This window comes from Seriola lalandi, unplaced genomic scaffold (assembly GCF_002814215.2).
Source record: "Seriola lalandi dorsalis isolate HSWRI2012SDOR001 ecotype SW California unplaced genomic scaffold, Sedor1 jcf7180002054325, whole genome shotgun sequence".
Lineage (NCBI taxonomy): Eukaryota > Metazoa > Chordata > Actinopteri > Carangiformes > Carangidae > Seriola > Seriola lalandi.
The window spans coordinates 841,693-864,683 of NW_019524878.1; the positions used below are offsets into that span (position 1 = coordinate 841,693).

At 39.1% G+C, this 22,991-nt stretch overlaps 2 protein-coding genes across 2 annotated transcripts in view; both read left to right on the plus strand.

The window, feature by feature from the left end:
* The first annotated feature begins 958 nt into the window (after positions 1-958).
* olfml1 (olfactomedin-like 1) lies at positions 959-6,386 on the plus strand. Its single transcript, XM_023407014.2, has 8 exons — positions 959-1,456; positions 2,513-2,616; positions 2,706-2,896; positions 3,162-3,265; positions 4,314-4,505; positions 5,295-5,475; positions 5,558-5,717; positions 5,952-6,386. The coding sequence occupies exons 1-8, from the start codon at positions 1,328-1,330 to the stop codon at positions 6,106-6,108; spliced, it is 1,218 nt and encodes a 405-aa protein (XP_023262782.1). The 5' UTR covers positions 959-1,327; the 3' UTR covers positions 6,109-6,386.
* Positions 6,387-7,074: 688 nt separating this feature from the next.
* LOC111655566 (uncharacterized) overlaps positions 7,075-22,991 on the plus strand; it is a 53,304-nt gene continuing 37,387 nt past the window's right edge. Inside the window, exons 1-10 of the mRNA XM_023407016.2 lie at positions 7,075-7,483; positions 8,784-8,871; positions 8,972-9,079; positions 10,249-10,441; positions 10,790-10,915; positions 12,043-12,166; positions 12,760-12,829; positions 14,915-15,029; positions 15,436-15,553; positions 18,693-18,805. Coding sequence (XP_023262784.1) covers positions 7,338-7,483; positions 8,784-8,871; positions 8,972-9,079; positions 10,249-10,441; positions 10,790-10,915; positions 12,043-12,166; positions 12,760-12,829; positions 14,915-15,029; positions 15,436-15,553; positions 18,693-18,805 — 1,201 coding nt within the window. The 5' untranslated portion in view covers positions 7,075-7,337. The remainder of the gene's footprint in view (positions 7,484-8,783; positions 8,872-8,971; positions 9,080-10,248; positions 10,442-10,789; positions 10,916-12,042; positions 12,167-12,759; positions 12,830-14,914; positions 15,030-15,435; positions 15,554-18,692; positions 18,806-22,991) is intronic.

The following is a 22,991-nucleotide window of genomic DNA, read 5'->3' on the forward strand; positions in this document are numbered from 1 at the left end:
ATACTGAAGATCGGAACAGAAAATGTTAAGAAGATGAGATCTCTGATACTTTGTTACCATGTTAGTCTCCTATTTTCTATTACACTTACGTTGTTCACAAGCAGTGGCTATTCCGATTGAAGCTCTGAGCTTAATATGCACCAGATCCAGTACAGTGTTGAAGGCTGACAACCAGATGTTGTCTGTCACCACAACAAAAAAAAACAAAAAAACGCCCAGGAAACAGGCCCAGGTGGCTCTAAAAAGTACCAGATGGTGATAAAAACAGCAGTTAACCACAAATTTCCCGTGATGGCACTGGCAACTTTTGGACATAAATCAGTCAGAATATTACCTGGATCACCAGGAATAGTAATAAGGCCGGACACCACGCTGCCAAAATGTTCAGACTGCGGATTTACAGAGTCAGATATCCCTTCATGTCTTCAGTCTGATCAGAATAACTATTACTTTGGGAGTTTATGATGATATTAGATAATAACACGTCTTTTATATCATAGTCTAGAATTAGGAGGAAATAAATTACAATGCAGCTGTATAATGCATGCTTTGGGACTATGGGATCAAAATAAAACCTGTAATCCTGCCAATGGACACTCTTTGTGTCTAACAAAATACTTCTAGACTGAATGTGTTGAGTGTGTTTTTTCTACTTAGGAATGTCAGTGTGTCACACAGGATCATGTAGTGCTCATCCCATTACTTTAGATAAACAAGTTAACAATTTTTATTGAACAGTTTCTGCTCCGTGTGAGAATTGAGGACGTGTCAGTGGGCCATCTGGAGAGTATTACAATCTAAAACTAGAGGATTGACCAACAGGGTATGAACTGTCTTGGTTGTTTCAAGCTCTCACTGTCTCTCTCTCTCCCCCCCTCCTGTTGGTTTTCTCTCTCATACCTCAAATGCACAAACTGCAGAGAGGGGAAGGGTGGGAGAGAGACACGCAGAGAGACTTGGAGAGAGAGGCTGGGAGGGACTGTGGGTGAGGCTCACTTGGATCCAAAAGACACTGGAGCAACGACTGATTAAAGAAACAAGGCAGAAAGTTCTGGAGCCACAACTCAAACAGGACGAAAACTCTTTCTGAACACAGCAGGAGGAAAAGTAATATTCAGCTACTAAAGGAGCATCAAGGATTCCTTTCAACACAGCAAGATTGACTGAAGCCACATGGATTGATCTCTTTCTTTCGTTTGGAGTGTTTTGTTGTACGCTGCAGGAGCACTACAGAAAGAAATACTGGGCAACGTCTCATCATCACTGACAGGGCCTTTTATTACTGCAAAATTGTGAGTGCTAGGTTATTGACAGAAGTGCTACAGTAATGTCAGGCAGAGTGGTTCCTGCCCTTCTCTTATCTCTGTGTCTGACTGTGGCTTCAGTCCAGAGCCAGGGTTCATCCCAGGATGCCTTTATAATCCAGTACCTGGAGAGGAGATTGGCTCAGATGGAGGTAGGTGACTCATTACTATTGCCTATTGCAATGCTAAGTATACATGACTTTACATATAGAGTATATTCTACTGTTTTGTGCTGCTGTGTATAAATTAAGATTACTTTTCTTGCTGTTAGAAACATCAGACTTTAAACTGAGCAGATTAACACATTCAAGAATGCACTATGTTCTCACCACACTCAGATCATCTGGCTGCAATATTGTTGGCATCCTCTTAGCTGCCTGGCTGATAATGTGTTCTTGTTACGGGTATCTGGCTGAGTCAACAGATCGAAAATATGTTAGTCAGATCTGTAGAGATAAAGTAGGTAAGGTGCTATATTGTACTTAATTTCAGAAAGCTCTCAGACACTTCATATCACTAACGTTAGTGATTCATGCTTTTAAACCAGACTTTTCCTGAAGGTGTAGTGTAACTGTAGCACAAATATTAGATATCATTAGCCACTATAAGCTAGCAAACACCTGAAGGTATTAAATTGAGCAAGGGTGTTTCTTATTGCTTATGAGCTGGATTTACGGCTACATCTGTAAGAGGAACAGTGTGTTATTTCTTCTTTCAAAAGTTCAGTTTAATAAGAGAATTTCTTGTTTTTTCTGAATAAAAGAAATTACTGATAGTAATTAGTTATAATTATGTCATGTTAAATGCTAAAATGTAGTGTAACAGTAGCACAACCGGAGAAGAACTTGGCAGTTGTCATATCCCAATGTCAACTTAAAGTTTGCTAACATTAGCTAATATTAAACACCATAAGCTACTGGTCGATCATACCAGACCTAGTGAGGCTGCAGCAGTACAGAAACCTCAGTGCATGAGTCGAGCAAGGTTGTGTTGTATTGCTTATATGAATTCTAAGTTTGCCAGCATTAGCTAAGATTAGCCACCATAAGTTAGTAGTCATAGTGGACCAAGGAAGCCTCTAGCAGCAAAACTGTACTGATTTAAGCAAGGTTTTGTTTTATTGAATGAATTCACCTTTCCATTTATAAGAGGAAGAATGTGTTATTTCTTCTTCATTCATAACCGTTTTCTTGTGTCAATGAAATCAGGAGCGTCTGAATCAATGTGAGCAAAACACAGTGACCTTCACCCAGAAGACCTATGACCTCTCCTCTGAACTGAGGAGTTATCTGTCCTCTCTCAGTGTTCTGAGGTAGGCCTGTTTAAAAGACCTTCTTTTAACAGTTATCCTTAATCGACAATTTAACAAGAGTGTACATGAAATTGTGTTTTGCTCCACAGATCAGAGGTGAAGAGCCAGGTGGACAGCGTGTCTGTGCGTGTAGACCGTATGGAGAGAGAGTTGGAGTATCTTGAAAACAAAATCCCCACCCAGACCGACATCGAGATGGAGGAGGCTCTGCTGGAGCAACAGATAAAGGCTGCAGAACTGGACCAGATAAAGAAGAAAGCAAAGATCAAAGTGGAGAATGGTAGGAAGTACAGTGTACAGTGTGTGTGTGTGTGTCTTTGTGTTTGTGTGGCACTGATTATGATCATAGCATTTATCTGTCCTGTGGTCAACACTTACGTATCAGAGGAGGAGAATGCAAGAGAAGAAAAAAGTAAAAGAACAAAATATTAAAGTTTAAAAGACATAATCCAAGCCAGACAAATAGAAATACACAGATTGTGCAGTATTTTGTGCTTCAGTTCAATAAAAAATCATTCATTGTGTTCTCTGGGATTCACATACAGATTGCAACACAGCCCTGAGTCAAATCAAGTCTCTCAAGATTGTGAAGAAGGCAGGAGACACCTATGGTTCCTGGTTCAAGGATCCCTCAGACCAATCAGCTAAGGTTTGTTCTTTTCTGAAGTTGATTACACTAATAATGTAATGTTTACAGTAGACAGCTGCTTTTCTTTCTTCGCAGCAGAGTGTGCTTATCTTAGATTGGCTGCTGATGAGCGATCACTGAGCATTTTCTCATAACACTAAAAAGGATTTTTTTGGGGGCTAATTCACTCTGGATCAGAACATCCATTCTTTAAAGCTGCACCGATGAACATTTTTGTGTGAAAGTGGGACTACAAATCCACAGAGATTTATTGCCAATTTTGCTGTACCACACAACTCTGCCAAGCATTTTTAACATTTTTCAGCTAATCATTTTGGTTTTACAGCCTGTAACTTTACTGTTTTGGTTCACTCTCATCACTTTAATCAATCCTGTTTCCAGATGCAGCAGGTACTTATTAATGCAAAAAAAAAAAAAAACCCCACTATACACTAACTGTGTATAAGACTAAAGAGCATACTCTAAGTTAGGGGCTATCTGGTAAATTAAACTGGTGGAGCACACCTAGCTTTTAGCACTGCTAAAGAGGTAGATATTTCCATCAAGGAGTGGTGACCAAAATAAAGCTTGAGGTAGAGTAAATATTTGACTTACATTTGTCAAAAAGCCAGAAACACACTCCAAAAGAATGTTAATGTTGTTCCATGTTTACTCGATAGCCGCAACTTATTAGCCAAATCAGCTTAACATGAAGTGTGAAAGATGTGTTTACACCTTCTTCCACTGCCCCTGATGGCCAATAAATAATTGATAATGCTTTAAAGTTATATTTCGATGTAAATTTGGGGGTGTTGTGATTCTGTTTATTATATCAATTTAGTAAAATAGAGAAAAATCCACACAAAAGGTAAAAACTCCTTTTCACAGTTTAGCAGGACATTTTTTTTCTATTCCTGTGGAAGAAGATGCAGATGCCAATTGCATCAAAACCACGATTTAAAAATATCAGTATATCGCTATATTTCAACTAAGTATGGAAAGTATAGGCTGAGTTTTACAATACTGTTCTTACTTGCAAGTCAGCTGGTCACACATGTGAATCCTCCAGGTCTACCTGCTCAGTGGAATTCGTAACGACACTCTGCTGGAGTATGTTTCTCTGCAAAGCTTCACAGAGAGGACCATCACCCCCCCAGCAAAAGTGGTGCAGCTGCCTGCTGAGTGGCAGGGGACAGGTCATGTGGTCTTCAGTGGATTCCTCTACTACCATAAGGCAGATACACCCAACCAGATACTGAAGGTGAGTCAGAGCTTAATACTGTGCATGCATGTTCCCATCCAGTATACGTTTTATGTTGATTTCTGCCATTATGTTAAATAAAAAAGAGTATCCAACAATCACTGCGAGGGTTCACGTTTCTTGGCAACAGTTGCTGAGTACAGTTTATAACTGCTGATCTCCAGCCTCAGATGTGAGACTCTGATTTCATAGCTGTGTTTAGTAGACTTGCTGTGCAGCTTTGGAGACTGACTTCAGATCACGTCAAGGATCTTTGTCACTGGGGAGTTGATTTTTGTCCTATTTCCTTTGCTGCTCTGTGTTAGCTGAGGTCAGTAAGCTAAGAATGCCAAAAGAAACAATTTTGTTCCAGTAAACTGAGCTGACTTTTTCTCAAGATACATTGAGTGTTTTGGAGCAGATGTAACTGCTACAGACGTTTACTGGGGGAAAATATAATCCAAAAAAATAAAATAGAATTAAATGCAGTGGAACATTTTATTCTACTGCAGAACTTAAAGTACTGTATAGCGCCACATTCACATAGCCTAACTATAGCATTTTAACCAGGATTGTATCAGGAACATATGAAATATCTCAACAACTATTTTGTACAGACATCTGTAGTTGCTGACGTCGTTCACATCGTTGACGTATATGGTTCAAAGTGAAATGTCATTGTCTTGTTTGCATGTGTTTGCACATATGCAGTTCTGTGGTGACAAAGATAGCTGGCACAGCTTATAAAAAATAAAAACATGATGAGCATTTATGAATGAGTCTGTTTCCAATGGTTTGCATCACATAAAGGTAGACCTGGTGAATGGTACAGTGGTGGATAGCACACTTCTGCCAGGAGCAGGTCGTCTCCCAGTCTACAGTCTGAACCCCAACACCTATCTGGACCTGGCTGTGGATGAACTCGGCCTCTGGGTCATCCATGCTGACCCTGAGTATGGAGGAAACCTGGTCATTACCAAACTGGATAAAGGTAGAGATTACCGCACATATACATATCATATATAAGTAACCTAATCTATACTTAGTACTTTTGTTTTCTTTCTATACCTCAGGAACTTTGGCAGTAGACTATACCTGGGATACACAATGTAAAAGTCGTGATGCTGAAGGTGCGTTCCTAATATGTGGGACCCTCTACGTGGTCTACAACACACGCTATGGAGGACGTTCCACCATACAGTGTCTCTATGACATCCATGATTCTATCCACAGGTTGGTTCATACACAGACAAACACAAATGATATAGACTGCATATAGCCTACACACACTGTGAAAAACAGGAAACAAGGTTAAAGTTCACATAGACACACCATGAAAATACATTTATCAATTATCAGCAATTGTTTCTTTAATTTTAGATTTATGAATCATATAATTTTTTTCTCAACTGAACCTGTTTGCTAACTAATTAAACATTTTCTCTTTTCTGTTCCATGTATCTGCAGCGATGAGAGTCCTGTGATGTTCTTCCCAAAGCGCTACACCAGCCACAGCAGCATCCACTACCACCCCGGAGAGAAACAGCTGTACGCCTGGGACGACGGTTACCAGACGATATACAAAGTGGAAACACGCAGAAATGACCGAGTCGTGGCAGAATGAAGATAATTTGCAATGTTCATCCTTCAAAACACATGTTATCACTCAAAAAAAATATTCAGCAATACACATCACTTATAAAAGCATCAGTTTAGAAACGGTATCATCTGATGAGTAGTTTATAATGTACTGTTTTTCAGTATAGTGATCCTTTGCTGGCAATGGATGCTGCCTTTATCGCTGTTAATCATTACAGACATAAAGATCATGTCCACCCAAAGGCATTTTATGCGTAGACTTTATACTTTGTATCACCATAATAAAGGGCATTCAAGTCTCAAGTTTATTTTCATTAAATTGCCCTAATGAATGAAAATATTTACAGTAAGAAAGGCTATCGTATGCTGGTCCAGATGTGGTGTACAGTTGAGAATTTCTCAGAAAGCTTAGCTTTTGTGACAACTTGATTTTATTTGTGATAATCGACATGTTCTGGTTGATTACTAAACACCTACATACTGTGCAAACCTGTACACACCTGTCATCTAGCTGCACCTGCATATGCACACACAGTGTACTAAACATTTTGCATATTTCATATAGGGTCATATAATAAACTATCTGTTACTAGTTCCACAAAGTTCAGAGAATACAAGCATTATTTAAGTTAAGTATTTATCGTGTAGCTGTAAGATTTAAATGAGATGTGACGTGGTTTGGAAGCTTTAACAGTACCTTGTAGATGAACATCATGAGATCATTATTCCTTCTTACAGGATGTATACAGAGAGCAGTGATGAGCTCAAACTACGTCATAGTGATAAAGCAGCACTCTGATACTGCTTAAATGATGGTGGGGCAGTATAGCAGTACAGTTTCCTATAAGTATTTGTATGACTCACCAAGAGTGATGTATCATTTAAAATTTTTAGTGGCATCATCAGACTGGATATAGAGAAAAATTCAAAACTCTGAGCTTAAAACAAGTTTATGAATAAGAATTTACATATCACTTGAAATGTTAAAAAATTAAGTTCTGTTTTGATGCTATGTCACATGACCACCGTCACCAGGGAGATCCCAGTGCGATGATCTCAAGTCCACTCTTCTTTGTTTAAACGTCTATGATTCATCCCGCCCATTTTCAGTTGATAGTGACGTAAGAAAGGGGCGGTCCTAGACTAGCGCGACCGTTGAGTTTGACAGCAGCGACTCACCAACCGGCCACCGTTGTCTGCTGTGATTTTTGAAACGAGAGAACCTGTGTTCAAACAACTGTCTTTTTTATAACCATGAGGAAGAGAAGCAGTAGTAACGCCAGCAGGAGAAGCTCAACAAACAGAAGACGCAGTGAGAATTTGCGTTTTGATGAATTCGGCTTTGCTATTCTTACCAAAAGAAAGGACCAAAAACTTCATCATCGATGTCATGACTACAGGTGCGGGACAGCGTGACGTTACTGTTGCTACCTTCTGAAAACTAGTTAGCATGAAACTAACGATAGCTACTTAGCGTTATCTTGAACTTTATGTCATAGCTCAGGGCATTTAAAGTTCTTGAGAAGTTTAAAACTGTTGACTTTAAACAACTCTGGTAGTGTTAGACGGATAATGTTTCATGTAACTCTTTTCATTCACTTGTTAACGTTAATTAATGACAGAAAACGTCAGTTAAATGGTGGTAACGTCAGTGCTTTGCAGGTTTAAACTGCTTTAAGCGTTTGTGGACACTTGCTTGTCATTTTTTTTTGGTGTGTTAGAAAAGCTGAACATTTTCATCAGTTTGTGTCATTTGAAGTGTCTCAAGTGTTGACAACATGTTTGTTGGTTACTCATGTACCTTAAGTTGAAGATAGGAAAATTCATTGCCAACATTGCTCCAATTATTGTTCAGTGATGGATGGATTAAGTTAAATTAAAGACCTCAAAAATAAAACAAAATGAATAGATAAAGAAGAATATCTTTGTTCTGAGAGTAGACAAACCAACAAAACGGCATTTATTATGCGTAATGTAAATTTCTCTATTGACAAAGCAATACAAATGAATTCCTTTATTTGGATTAAATAGTTCTGGTAGGTCCAATTGTAGCTTTTCAATACTGGAAACTAGAGTAGCAAGCAACAATTATTTTCATTATCATTTCATCTGCCCATTATTTTCTTCATGAATCATTTGACCTGCAAAACAAAACAAAAAGTAAATGAATAAACCTCAGAAAATACTGAGAAATGCCAATCACAGTATCCCAGAACACAAGGTGACGTCTTGAGATGTCTTGTTTTGTTCAACGACCAGTCCAAAGTGTGAACATATTCACTTGACAGTAATGTCAGACAAAGTAGAGCAGCAAATTCGAACATCTGATAACTTGAAACCGTCAAATGTTTGGCATTTTTGCTTCTAAAATTTGTGAAATAATGAATTGATATTTTTGACACCAGGATTTCACTGGTCACATGTAAATAAACACAATACCAGTGTGAAAAATATCAATACTAGAATCAGTATTAAATCACATCAGCAGATGCTTGCTCAGGGAACACATGATAAATTGAATCACATCAGCAGAGATGCATTAACTCAGGCCAGTTGAGGTCATTGATGATCATCCTTCTTGGAATCAGATGTTAAACACTCAATGGCCAGTGTTTGTTTTTACAGAAAATGCCCATATCTGCCTGATTCCAAAAAGCGATGAATCAGTCCAAGCTCACTGTGTTGTGTTGTCTTTGTTAGCTACCCCCAGCTGAGCTCACTGAGGGTCAAAGAGCTGTGTGAGCTGCTCAGCTACTGGAATGGAGCCAGCTTTATCTGCAAGAGCCAGGTGAGAAACTACAAAAAAGTTATAATCATTGGCTGTAATGTTTTACCACACAGTAATTGTTTAAGCATGCAGCCTTTTCACTCCCTTGTTGTGTTTTCAGATTGAGCGATTTATCAGAATGGGTATTCCTCCGAGCCTGCGAGGCAGAGTGTGGAAGTGTCTTCTCAACACTGAAAGTCTGAGAGAAAACAGTGACTTCAGCTACCAGGTAAAATACAATGAGATGTACACTGGAAAGAAAAGATTTGTCATCTTTATGTGAGTAACATTGCTTCGAGTAGTACACACTTGTAGGATTATGCTGTGAGGCTGGGAGTCAAAACAAAATATTTTTGTAGCAGTGCCACTAAATATTTTACTTTAAAAAATACATACATTAGTTGAGGGAGTGATTTCCAAAATTATATTAGCAATACAATATTCAAAATGCCAAAATACGAAAATAAATATTTTCAACAGCCATCTCCGTATCATTAATGTCAAAATTGTAAAATCACCTACTATGGGTTGCAGATGAGAATTCAGTCTGCAGTTTAGAGCTGAAATGATTAGTTGATTAATCACTTATCCAAAAAATAAATAACAAATACTTTGATAATTAATTGTTTCAGTCAATTGTTAAGCAAAAACAAACAAAAAATGACAAAGATTTCCTTGTTTGAGCCTTTCAGTTTTGAGGATTTGCTGTTTTTTGTTGTATTACTGCAAACAATTAATCTATTAGTCAAGAGGAACCTTTTCTCTTTAATATCGGTGTAAATTGAACATCTTTGGGCTTCAGACTGTTGGTCATACAAAATGAACAATTTTAATATGTGACCTTGGCCTGAGTTATTTTTCACTATTTTCTGATGAAACAATTAATTGATTAATCTGCAGATTTGGTTGGGAAAACAAGTGTTAGTTGCAGCCCTAGTTTGAATTCACAAGTGCATTATCATAGTGAACTAGAACAACCAGTGAAAGAGGGCGTTCCCACAACTTGTTATTTTTTGCTCAAGACAAACTACTCAACACAGTATCTCTCAAAACTGAAGTGTGGCAGCAGTGAAAACACTTGTGTTGTGGCTCACAGTGACATTATGTCTTTCATACAAAATCAACAGCAGAGGTTGCCCAGCAGATGTCGCAATTTTGACTGCAAATGCTTTGAAACAATTAACCATCTTTAGTACAACTGCTTCATAGTGGCTCAGTGCTTTGAAAAGCTCAATTTTCCCCCACCACAACCCAAAACCATGATTTTATACATTTATCCAGTCCATGACCAAACCTGGTCATGAGTGACAATCCCTCCCCCTACTCTTTTATTCATTCATAGCAGCACTTGTGTCTTAATTCAATTCTAACAAGGGAATATTGTGCTTTCACCTACAGAAGTGCTTGTCAGAGGTGCGAGGGCCCCTGGTGGACTTGGGTGTCAGTGAGTACGGCATCCTCTCAGCAATAGCAACACTCAGCGACACACAGAATGATCTGGACTTGAACCATCAGCAGTCCTCCAGCTGTCCGGATACCTGCTACTCTGTAGATGACATCACATTGTTTCGACAGATCGCCTTGGACCTGCGTGAGTTCAAACAGGGCCATAAGATTATAAGCTTTGTGTGTACGTTGAAGATTGTTTTGCCGCCCCGTTGACAACCGAACCACTTACCAAGGCAGTAATTGAGGTTGTATTTAAAGTCACTTACACCACAATTCTGGTACCACATCATACAGTGCACTTCTTTTCTAGTATTGCACCATGTCTAGGTTTAAGGTAGAAGTTATGTAATGATCAGGGTCGAACTTGAGAAATGAATGCAAATGAAAAAGAAAATCAAATATCAGTGTACACTAGGTAGGAATAGACTTTTGGTCTATTGTTGGAGGAAAATGGAAATGTACTTCATATTAATTTGACCTGTTTTCATAGAGCGCTCCTTCCCAACCCACCGCTCTCTGATGGGGGAGAGCCCAGAAGCCATTGAAGGTCAGGCCAAGCTTTTCAGGGTCCTCATTGCCTATGCCAAGTACAACCCACAGGTTGGATACAGCCAAGGTAACTGACTCCAAGGTCACACTTTCTATGGTTTTAAAACTGTGTCTGGTATTGCGACTTTTTCAAAAGATCAAACAATATTTAAAGTACATGATGGACAAATCTTTGACAGGGAAGGAAAGAAGAACTTGTGAACATGTCGGGCAAATCTAAAATATGAAGAAACACATGCTTCTCTGTATTGAAGCATGGGTGAAAATGAATATAAGGAATGTCTCGTACTAGTATTAATACTTAATACCATACTATTGATACTAGTATTAATACTAGTACTAGAATGCTAGAATAGTGAGTGTTTTATTTAAAATGCTGAGGCAGTCATGAGTCAACTGGGGAGTTATTTGCTACAGATAGCTACATTACTTGATGTGACCACTTGATGGAAGCAGAGGACCAATAATTTATAGAGTTACTTCATCATGCAGGAACCTCCCTGCTTTATGCTCAATGAAATGAAACACAACTCTTTCTAAATTTCTACATAATTACAAGTTTCCATGCCATAAAATACCTAGGACTAATTACCTTTTTTTTATCTGGAATATTAGCGTTTATTTAAAGTATTTGATGGAGGGAATTGGATTAAAATATCAATTATGCTAAAATCTGATTGAAATTTTTAATTTTTTAATTTTTGTTGTTTTATAAGGCAATTATATAAATGTTTTCTCTTAAAATATTAAGATCAGATCAGAAAAATATTCTGAAATGTTTTACTTTTTGTTTCTGGAATATACTGTCATTAATTGTGACAGCATGGTGTACCAGTAAGTGTAAAATCCTATTAAAATGAAACTTCCCTTCCAATTCGTGTTTTAGAGTCTACAGCATTAAATCTCTGCATCCCAGTATGTCCTGCCTTGTATGCCGCTTTCATATGAAATATATATCAAATTTAGGAGGAAAGATTCAGAGGTTAAGTCAATGGCAGATAGCCATAATTTGTTGCACAAAGTGTGGATACATGCTGTCATTCTGCTCAGCAGTGTACCCTCCTGATACTGCTTCTGAAACAATTTTCATTGTCTCAGGCATTTGATAAAACATGTTAGATCCTGTACCTTAAATATTTTTATCCTGTAGGAAATGCAGTATTGATGTGTTTTGTGTGTGTGTGTGTGTCACAGGGATGTCCTACATAGCTGCTGTGCTGCTGATGCAGTTGGGAGAGGAGGAGGCGTTTTGGGCTTTGACCGCCTTGTTGGATAAACCCAGATATCTGGCTGAACTGTTTGACCTCAGCTTCACCAAGTAAGAATGGGCTCACAATATATAATAATGAAATAATATCTATCTGTAAACTGATAATATAAGAGATTTAAGAAGTACTTAGTATGTACTTTTAAAACACAACATTCAGTGATTTGTGTAAAATGAATGAAAATCAGGAAAAAAGTTTGTTATTTTATTTTTTTTAAGGTGTGTGTCATCAAATTCATGAAGAAATCTTTACCATATATTATGAGCGTACACAGACAGGAAAGATACAGAGAAACTGGGAGCTTCTCTTGGCCTGTGTTTCACATGACTTTTTGGCACACAACAGGAGGAGGATGCGAATCCAACTCAAAGTCACTGATGAAATATTTATTCTTATTAGTCCAGAGAAACAGTAGCCCAGCATGTTGCAACATGTTGTCTTTTTAATTTTAGTTTTTTAATTTTTAATTTTAATCTCTTGCAGTAATACATATATCATACAAAATCACTTCCATGTAGGCCTTTGATAATAGTATATATTGATGTTTAAAATTTAATTTATCTACCATAGTCTTTCTTGGAGCTGGTGATCTGTGGAACAGGTGCTTTAAGCTCAACAATGCTGTTATTTGTGGTCTAATCAGGGTCCAACATCAAGTGAAGGTGTTTGACCAATTCCTGAAACACAGGAAGCCAAAGCTCTCTCAGCACATGGTGAGTGTCTTTGGATTTTCATTTTAGCTCAGATTTTCGTTCAGTGTTTGTACTGTATATAGAACGAAATCCTGATGATATACTTTAATCCGGAGTGACTGAGAAACATGCAGTTATGAATTTCAACATGGTAACGATTATGATTAGACATTGACACTGGGAAGAAATGTGGGTGCTTCTGTTTGCACTGGGATGATTTGACTTGCCTCAGATGGAAAATACTCTAAAAATCCAAACAAAAAACTTGATGTCAAGAAAAGTGTGTGTGCATGTGTGTGCATTAGTGTTTAAGGCCATATATGGCCAAGTGATGAGTAGTTCATCTGAGAAGGAGGGGGCCACTGTAATATATCTGTCATCAGTTGGGCCTCTTCTGTCATTTACTCTCTGCAGGCTTGTCATGGTGGCATTATTAGTGGTTATACTGGGAGGCACAAACCTACAGTTGTGAAATTTCTCCCTCAGTCCCTACTGTTTTGTTTGCTGTTTAAATACAATATTTTTACTAAGTGCATTTATTGAGTCTCACACACAAATCACCTTTTACAATTAGTTATGTAGTGAAAACAAAAGTGAGATCCACACAAGCAATGTTCATATCATCTCATGAAATGGGACATGTTGCTTCAGCTGGATTTCTTTTGCCCAAGGAAAATCAGCTTACAAAAAGTGTTCAATGTTCTGTATAATTTTGAGATACGTCTACTGGTATTTTATTTATTTTGACCTACAGTGTCTAGACTTAAATGTTTAGCTGTATTATTATTAGGCCTAATTCTATCATATACCCTATTCTTTTTTTGTTTTATGAGAAATGTAGCATAAGACATTAAAAAAAAATCAACATCTGTAGTTTGTTATGTCCTGTGAAAATCTGCAAAGGTCTGAAAATGTCCCAATGACATGATCGCTGTTTGGTTTTTACAGATTCAAATGTTGTTTTGCTTCAAAAACTGTTCACTGCATCTTACAGAGAACAAGGTATTATGATGAGGTTTGCTCAGAAAATGGTATTGGTAACTAAAAACAAAGAGTAAAGTGCTGATTAAACATAACTGAGCTGAGAATTATTTCTCAAAGCAAGATGGATTGCCAGGAAATTCGGTGCAGATATTCATGTCTACCACAGGATGTATTGTAATAACTTTGGTGATATCTTAATGTTCCATTTAGCATCATCGGGTCATGTTTTCTTGTGTTTGGTTTGGTTTAAGACCAAATACCAGCATAACCAATAATATTTCCATCAGCTTATTTTAGCATTTAGCTCAAAGTACTGCTGTGCCTACATTCAGTCCCACAGAGCTGCTAGCTGAGCTGTAGAGTCGTAGTCTATTTCAAGAATGATTTTCTAAATTTCAGTTTTGAAAACAGTGAGTCTTCTTGTTCTGCCATGTTGCAGTTGAAACGTTTTTCTCCTTTCAAAATCTTCAGTCTAAGAGTGTGCACACACTAATGCATTCACTGCCACCATTTATGCTGCTGTGTCTTTGAAGGGATTGTTATACTTCACGTTGACTCAGCAGGTCTGGAAGGAAAGCTGCCCTTTTGGAGCCAAAACACACACACATACACACACCACAGAGCCTTATTATCAGCACAATACTTTCCCCCTCTTACAGAAAAGCCTATTAGAGACCAGAGGTCAGCGTTTCCTTTGTAATAGAGCTGTTCAGCACAGTTAAGGCAAGCAAGCTGTAAACAAGTTTTTGGACTTGTGCTGTACCCTCCAGATCTGAGTAAACACAGGCTAAGTGCCAGGCTTAAAAATGAGGGATGCATGATATCTTATTTTTCAAGGCATACGTTCACAGTTTCAAGCAGTGATAATTACACACAAGAATTATTTGAAATGTTACAAACACACTCTGATGGTTGTTAATTAGTCTGTAACACCATTTAGCAGAAAGTATAAAGCGCTGAAGTTATAGCACTAAGTTTATTGCATGCATCATGGAAGAACATTTCATTTAGGAGGTCTGTAAAGGAGTTTATTTGACAGAAACTGGCAGAGAAACGACTCTTGAATTCATTGTTTGTTTATGTCAAAATCAACGCTCCCCGTTTTTCCCAACCTCCCTGCAGGAGTCAGTGGGAGTCTTATCAGTCCACTTTGTGATGCCATGGTTCCTTACACTCTTCACTTCCTTGCCCTGCTGGGACTCTGTCCTTGCTGTCTGGGATCATATTTTTCTCCATGGTATTTACACACTCAAAAACATACACACATACAAGCAAGCAGATGAAATGCACTGACATTATTGTGGATTATTTTGCTATTTTATTTTCAGATTTGCTCACATTCACTCAGTGGGGAGGGGGGATACTTTTAGGGTTTAGGGTTAATAAATGGTCTTTAATGTCCAAGGCAGCACTTCTTTCTTCACTGTGACTTTTCTGTATTAATATGGGCATAAATCAGTTTCGTCCAGTGTCAGGAAAGAGCTTAGTATGCTAATCAGACTGGTTAAATTAGTTGGTACATCACAGTAATAATTGTTTTTCACCCCATCTCTATGTTATCTCTTTTACACCTACTTTATATTAATAAAGTATGAATGTATATTACAGCAGGCATGTTTGGAAATCCCTCTGTTTCTCCTCAGGCCTGTCAGCTGTGTTTCGTATCGCTCTGACCATCATCGAGCTCCTGGAGCCTCGACTGATGGAGCTGAATGATGAAGGAGCAGTGTTACCCCTGCTGCTGAGAGTGCCTGTTGATGTGTAAGTCAAGTGAAGCTGTACATGGGTCAGCATTATTAATGTACACTATCTGGTGTGTTGACATAATGTTGCTTCTATGCTTATAAACAGTGTGTTCTGAGTGTCTTGTGACATTGATCATTTCCACATTTTGTTTAGCACAAAATAACATGAGAAATGTTGTCTGAGACTCACATCTCTAAATAATGTCCCAGACCACCCTCATGAATGTACTGAAAACGATAGATCCTACTGAAGAATGTGCAGCACAATTCTCAGAGCTGAGAGCTCAGTTTATAGATTTGGGCCCCAGGCAGCTCATGAATATCAATCGGCCCATCAGGACTGGGCATGTTTTGACACTGAGCATTCCAGGAAACGTAGAGTGTCATTGTTTTGCTGTGGTTGATTTTGTACATGTTTGGATTAAACATCCTTTATGCTAAATTAGTTTCTTCAATGGCAGCCCACGCTGCTTTCAGTCAGACCCCTCTGTCTCTCTTTCACTATGTTCAATATAAACGTCACATGCTGGCGGACATGTTTTGTTGACATGGAGCTGTAGTTATGGCAACTCAGCAGGGTCACTGGGTTTGTGTATACAGCCAGTGTTTGACGGACTGGTGCACAGTGATTATTAAAATCCAGTTTATCATATTTGTTTTAATAGATAAGTTCCCCTCAGTTACTTGAATTTAAAGTCTGCTTCTCATTGTAGAAAAGGTCCCGCTACTTGGACTTAAGTTTGTTGACCTTGGACAGAGATCTTTAAAGCAGGTGGATAAATGGAGCAGTTTCCATAAACATGGCTGTGTCACAGGCAGTGATAAAGCACTTTATCATGAGCTAGGAAAAGGTGTACTAGGTACGCACCAACAAGTTTCAAAGTGGATTATGAAGGACAAATCTTTAGTATTATTGTGGAGAACAGTTAAACGACTGTTTAACTGACCATTTAATGGTTTATTTGCAAGGTTTTAATCCTAGCTTTCGTGAGAACTTAATAACACAGACGGCTTCCAACATTAATCTATATTTTCTGTGCTACAGGAAAAGAAGCTGCACATTTTGATCCATGTGTGAACCACCTCTGCTGTTTGCATATGCATATATCAAGGGCAGTACTGACGGTCCCATTTTGTCTAGCTCTGGTGTTCAGTGGGCAGCTTGCCATCACGTCACATTGAGAAGTCCTTGTTGGCTGCTTGGCATCATTATGAAAGCCTGGTCAGAAGTCAACACTAAGTGGTCTGACTGTCTCCCAGGGCAGGATCCCCTTACGCTGGGAAGATACTGTTGAAGAAAGAGGGAAGGGGAGAGCTAGTTGGGTAAAAGAAAGGAAAATGAATGGAGAGTCAGAGAGAGTAGCAGCTAGAGAAGGATGGTACACTAATTGGGGAGAGAAATGAAGGAGGGGGAGCGAGGAAAGATCTTGAACCTCTCTTCATTTTCTTTAAGGATCTCTGCTCTGTTACTCAGTGTGAATGGTATAAATGGGAGTTGTCATGCAGCCATATAGGCCATTCTGATTAATGATTGGTTGAGAGGCTCATCCATCTAATGGCCTGTCTGTCTACATGGGGCTGTCAATCAGCTGTCACCTCGGTCACAGGTTGCAACAATGGTTCCCAAAACACCCCACATCACCAGTCAAAGAGCAGGTTCACTCTATGGAAGGATTCATACGGTTTCTGTCTGTCTCTCTCAGTCTGTCTGTTTTTCCAACATATTGCTGCTGTTGCTTTCTCCTGTGTGTCCATTGTTTTTCCAGCCCAGTTTAGATGAAATCATGCCCACTTACATATGACAGAACTGAGCCATAATCTCAATTAAAATCTGGAACAAAACTGAAAAAAATGAAGTCCTCATAATCCTGCACCAACAGTTAATAAGTCATAAATTTACATTTTTTGTCATCAATCATTGCAATTTTTCTTACCGTCTGGCTTAAACCAATACTTGTGTTGCTGTTAAGCCGTTGAATTTGGTGCACTTGTTTTGTCTTGGAACCCATCTTATTAAACCAGCCATTAAAAAAACCTTCGGGATGTATTTTGTTTATGAGAAAAATTAATTTTATAGTCTTTTTAAAACTGATTAAAACCATAAATACATTTTAATAAATTTTATGATGATATACAGTTCAGTTATTGTTTCATAGTAAACTATGACACATCATTTTTAAACAGGAGCTTCCACACAACTCACAACCTTCACTACCCCGTGACTCATTTACCTCTTTCTCTTAGCGCCTCCTTTTGTCTCCCCTTCAGAGTCCATATCTCGTGTCCCCAGCCCTGTCTCTCTCTTTCTCCCCTTCTATACCCCCTCCTACTCACTTCCCATACACTCTGTTTTTCTTGGTGCCCTCCACTAGCCCTATCTCTTTCTCTTTTGTTTACTCCCCTCCTTCGCAATAGTCAATTCCCATAAACCTCTCGGGCTATCCAGCCTCCCCTGTGTTCTCTTTTTTTTCTGCACCCCCTTTCCTCCTCTATACCTCCTTTCATTCATTCATTTATCCTCATTGACACATTGACACCCTCTTTCAGCTAGAGGGGTTGACAAATCATTTGTTTACTTCACACTGACACGACTGGCTTCTATAAATTCTCTGCTCTAGTTTTTTCCCTTCCCGTTCAACTGTTTGAAAATTTTCAAATGCATTCAGACTAAGGATCACTCAGTGGTTCTGACTGGCTTTGGCTTTGTTTGATCACCTTTTCGACATGATATGTGTTTTAAATTCTACTGGTCAGGGGTTTAGAAAACCCCCATTTTTCCATTTTTTATTGAGATTTCAGCAGGTCAGAGGTTCATCCTACAGTAAGATAATGAACCAAAACATTAGAGGAAAAGAACCAAATGGTGGCTTGACATTATGAACTGGACAGGAGGTGAAAGCAAAGCAACCTGCAAGTGCAACATGTCTGTGGGAACTAATACAACAGTGCTGGGACAAACTTTCTGAACAATGGTTCATTTCCATCCAAATGTATTAGCTTTCTTTTTGAGAGTGAGATAAGAACATTATCAATCTCAGGTCAAGTCAAGCATGGAGTTGGAGTTAAGAGACTTTGTTCAAATGTTACATTTTTTTTTAATTATATCACCTGTTTTTCCATCGTCCTCTCTCCCCTTTACCCACTTGCATCCACAGGGCCCAGTACACTGTTTTGGTCCCTGCCCTGTGGGCTACTGAGGTCCAGGACTGGGAGCTTAAATGTATGAACAGTCTGGTGATGGACGAGACCCACCATGCATCCAAAGCAGGTACCAAACACAAACACACACACACACACACACCCGCCCGTTACCATAACCGAAACCTAATTCTAACCCTAAGACTACAGCCAAGTCTTAAACTTCAAACAGCCCTTTCAAGTTGTGAGGACAGCCCAGTGTCTTCACAATGATGGTTTCAAACCAAAATTTGTCCACGCAACCTTAGAAAGACATATACACACACATTACACACACACACAAGTAGTTGTTCTTAAGCAGGAGCTCATAATGTAGAGGGACACTGGGGACCACTCAGCACACAGTCGCTCAAACTCTGGTAACTCATTCAGCCTACATCACTTAACCTTCAGTGGCACCCATGCTGATCCTGTTACACACAGTTTTGTTGTCCGGTCTTAACATCACTGTGTATGGTGGTTGGACCTTAGGGAGGAGATCTCCAGCTTGTTCCTGAGAACCCTGTTACAAAAGAGGGGAAACAATCACCCCTTGTTCACCTCCTTCCTTTATTTTCTCCAGTTTATGAATTGTTAAATGCTGGTTATTTGTCTTGGTAGATTGTGAAATCTCCATATTACCATCTTTTTTTCTTCATTTACCATCTTTCCATGTAGGTTTTTAATTTCAGTTTTATCATTTTAATATTTAGATTACAACAAGGGGAAACAATGTGCTTATCAGTAAATGTTTAAAAAGAACTACACATTTAAAAGCTGCCACCTTACATCTCACTTAAAGCAAACCATCAAGTCTCATAGTCTGTTCTAATTTTCTTTTATAGAAATCACCATCACGTACTTGTAGATTCTGGCTCATGGGCAAGAGATGGCCCTTAAAAAACTTTTACTGTGGATGTGACATCAATTGACTCTGACCCTAACCTCCAAATCACTGGTGACAAAGTTCATCTAACCGAATGCTTGTGTGCGTGTGTGCGTGTGTGCGTGCGTGCCTACTATAACTTGACAGATCAAAAGCTTTTACCTTTTGAAGGTTGTTCAGATATCACCGCCACAAGATCTGGAAACCCGTCACCACCGGCGTCTCATCTTCACAAAAGACAGCCAGAATGGAACGCAGACCTGATGTGCATGTATGTGTGTGTTCATGATTGTGAGTGTGCACATGTGTGTGCGTCCTAAAAGGAGGCGATAAGGATGAGTCACAAGTTAGTGGCTGCAGGGCTATGTTTGTCAATGCAGCTGGGAAGGCAGAAAGAAGAGGAGTAGGGGAAAGAGACTGTGTGTGTGTGTGTGTGTGTGTGTGTGTGTGTGTGTGTGTGTGTGTGTGTGTGTGTGTGTGTGTATGAAAGAAACAATTTTGTTAATGAAAGAGTATTTGCGAAAAGAGCAGGAGAATCTGATAGGGCATGAGAAGTTTAGTTTCAGGGCAACTGAAATCCACAAAAGCATGTTTTATGGTGGGGATAATCCATAACCCTGTGTTTGTGTATGTGTGCCCACCTGTGTGTTTGTGTGTGTGTGTGTGTGTGTGTGTGTGTGGGGCTATGTGAGTCAGGATGAGTCATCCTTATTTGCTGGCCTGTCAGACTGTCTAGCCCTCAAGGCAGCAGGGGAAACGAGCTGATTCATTTACTGCTTCTCTGACATTCCTGTACTCTCTTTCTGTCATACACTTTCACTCACTTTCTCTGTCACTGACACCCAGCATCGTCATGGGGTTTTTACAAATATTGTGGCATGTATTCCACTCCCCCCTTAACGGTTCAGGGCCTCTCATCCTATAAACAAATGCATGTTGTTAGCAGCTCACTGTAATAGCTGGTACTGGAAAACATTTCTGTCTATGTGGCATTTAGAGCTGAAAGATAATTGGTTCTAAAGATAGGGAGTCTCATATGCTGTAGAGATTGTAAAGGCATTTGAAGCAAATTAGACTGAAATAAAATTGACATGAGGTGGAAGAAAACCACTATAGAGAAATGTGACATGGCATCATGTCCTGTCAAAACATATCAAATTCATCATCATCATACCTTTTAAATCTATTTTTAGGTTGCAGGTGGGTAACACACACACATATACACACATATATCGCATATATATAGATTAAGTGATTCCAATTTGGTGGTAAAAAGTCAAGGTCACTGTGACCTCAAAAAACATGTCCATTATCTGACAAGAAAAGAGAAATAAAACAAAAGAACATCAAAAAAATTGGGAGAACAATGATTAAAAACAAAGCTGTTCTGATAGTGAGGGGGAGTTCCACAGTGCTGGAGCTAAGACAGTATCAGCTTGGTCCCATTTTGTTCTCAGACCGTGGAACTTTTAACAACTTTTCTTTGATCTGAGAGGTCTAAGTGCAGAATAGGGAGGTTAAGAGTTCTGATATGTACAGCAGAGCCAGACCATTTACTGATTAAAAAGTAATCAATAGAATCTTAAATTGAATTCTGTATTGAATGGGGAGCCGGTGTAAGTGTTTGTGAGAAGTCTTGCTGCTGCATAAATAAATAAATAATGAATTGCATGTTTAAGTTTAGGCAAGAGGAAATGAAGGTGTCTCTTTCAACTATGTTATTCTGTAGCATTGTTTCTGTAGCATTTCTAATGTATAATGTTTGATATAGTCTGGGGCCACACAAGATGGAAGAGACTTGCTGACAATTCAAAGAAGCCAAGGGGCAGTGATTCCAAAAGTCTCTTTGAACAGCTTGGAAGGGAGAATATCAAATTTAGAAGTCATGAGATTAGTGTGGGACACAATGTCAACCAAATCCCTCAGGGCAATGGGGTAAATACATCTAACAGCATGGTGGATTGTGCAGGCTCAGGTGAGGATAGAAGTGAGCCAGCAGGAGTAATTCATCCTTTGATGCTTTGATGATCTTATCAACAAAATACTTCAGGAACTTTTCATAGTCCTCTACAGATGTGGCACAAACAGTAGCTGGGGCAGGGTTTACTAGGGAACCACAGACCTTATTTCAGGCATCTAATCAAAATCCATGAAAAAAAAACCCATTGACTTTGAAACCGGAGGTGCAAAAATGTGAACTATTTTCCAGGTTTCAGCTCTCATTCCTGCAGCACTCTTTTGGAATATCAGCAGAAGTTCAGACTACATATATGTTTTTGACACAAAAGTGAAGTGAAAACGTTTGTGTGCATAGTGTGGTGCATTGCTCCAGTAAGAATCAGTGATCTGAATGATATTGTTGTGGAGTGTTTCAGCGGTGACAGTGGGGTCCCTGGGGTCTGTCCAACACCAGGCTGAGTCAGCAGAATTGAAGTGACTTCGTGTTATGCTGAGTCAGGCTGAGAAGTAGAGAGTAGGTAGATGTGTCCCTCTGTCCTTCTATACAGGCTACTTCCCTATTGCTTGTTTTCCTCTCTTCCACCTCTCCTTCTCCTTTCCCTTTCTCTGAACACTTTTCTCTCCCCTCCCCGTCCACCCAGGCCCCTCCATAATTTTCCTTTTCATTCAGTTCTCGTTTACCTTCTTTTCACCTTTTCCTCCTTTCCTGCCCTCCGTCATATTCCTCCTCTCGTTCGTTCCATTCCCTCTCCTGCACTCTTACGTCTCCTTTTTTCCGTGACTCCTCCGGTGTAATAACAGATGCCAGAGTCCTGTTCTCCTCAGCAGGCTCCCATGATACCTAGACTATTTTCTTCCTGCTCACCCACTGCTCAAGCAGTAAAGTGACTCAGCATTCATTTTATTAGTGCCCCCAAACAACCTCCTACTGCCGGTGCAGATTTCATACTTCAATACATTTTTTACTTTATGATGATTTATAATATAATATAATGTATATGCTTTCAATGACCGTCCTGGCTGTGTAGGATTTGTGCACTGTAATTTATTGACGTAATAGAATCAGCAGGATGGCCATATACTGCATGCATATCAATATGGTGGCAAATTTGCCTCTTTTTTTTGACACTTTGACAAGAGAGGAAAAAGAAACGCTTGAAGCCAGCATCAAATCCTCTTGAATATTTTAGCAAAAATTGGATTGTATTTGTATTTAGTGTTTTGCATGACATATTGTATGGATGTCTATGCCCATCTGTTCTCTAAATCTCTCTGTTTTATCCCCTTATTCACACCATTTCAGACCTCGCTGTCCATCTGTTATTTGGCTCCAGCAGATTCACTGCCGTAGTTTATGTATATTCGTGTGTGTGTGTGTGTGTGTGTGTGTGTGTGTGTGTGTGTGTGTGTGTGTGTGTGTGTGTGTGTGTGT

Bases quoted from the DNA above. Each gene is read 5' to 3' on its own strand.
- olfml1 (XM_023407014.2), top strand. From the start codon at position 1,328: ATGTCAGGCAGAGTGGTTCCTGCCCTTCTCTTATCTCTGTGTCTGACT. The intron at 1,457-2,512 runs GTAGGTGACTCA...CAATGAAATCAG, and splicing joins GGAGATTGGCTCAGATGGAG to GAGCGTCTGAATCAATGTGA. The intron at 2,617-2,705 runs GTAGGCCTGTTT...TTTGCTCCACAG, and splicing joins TCCTCTCTCAGTGTTCTGAG to ATCAGAGGTGAAGAGCCAGG.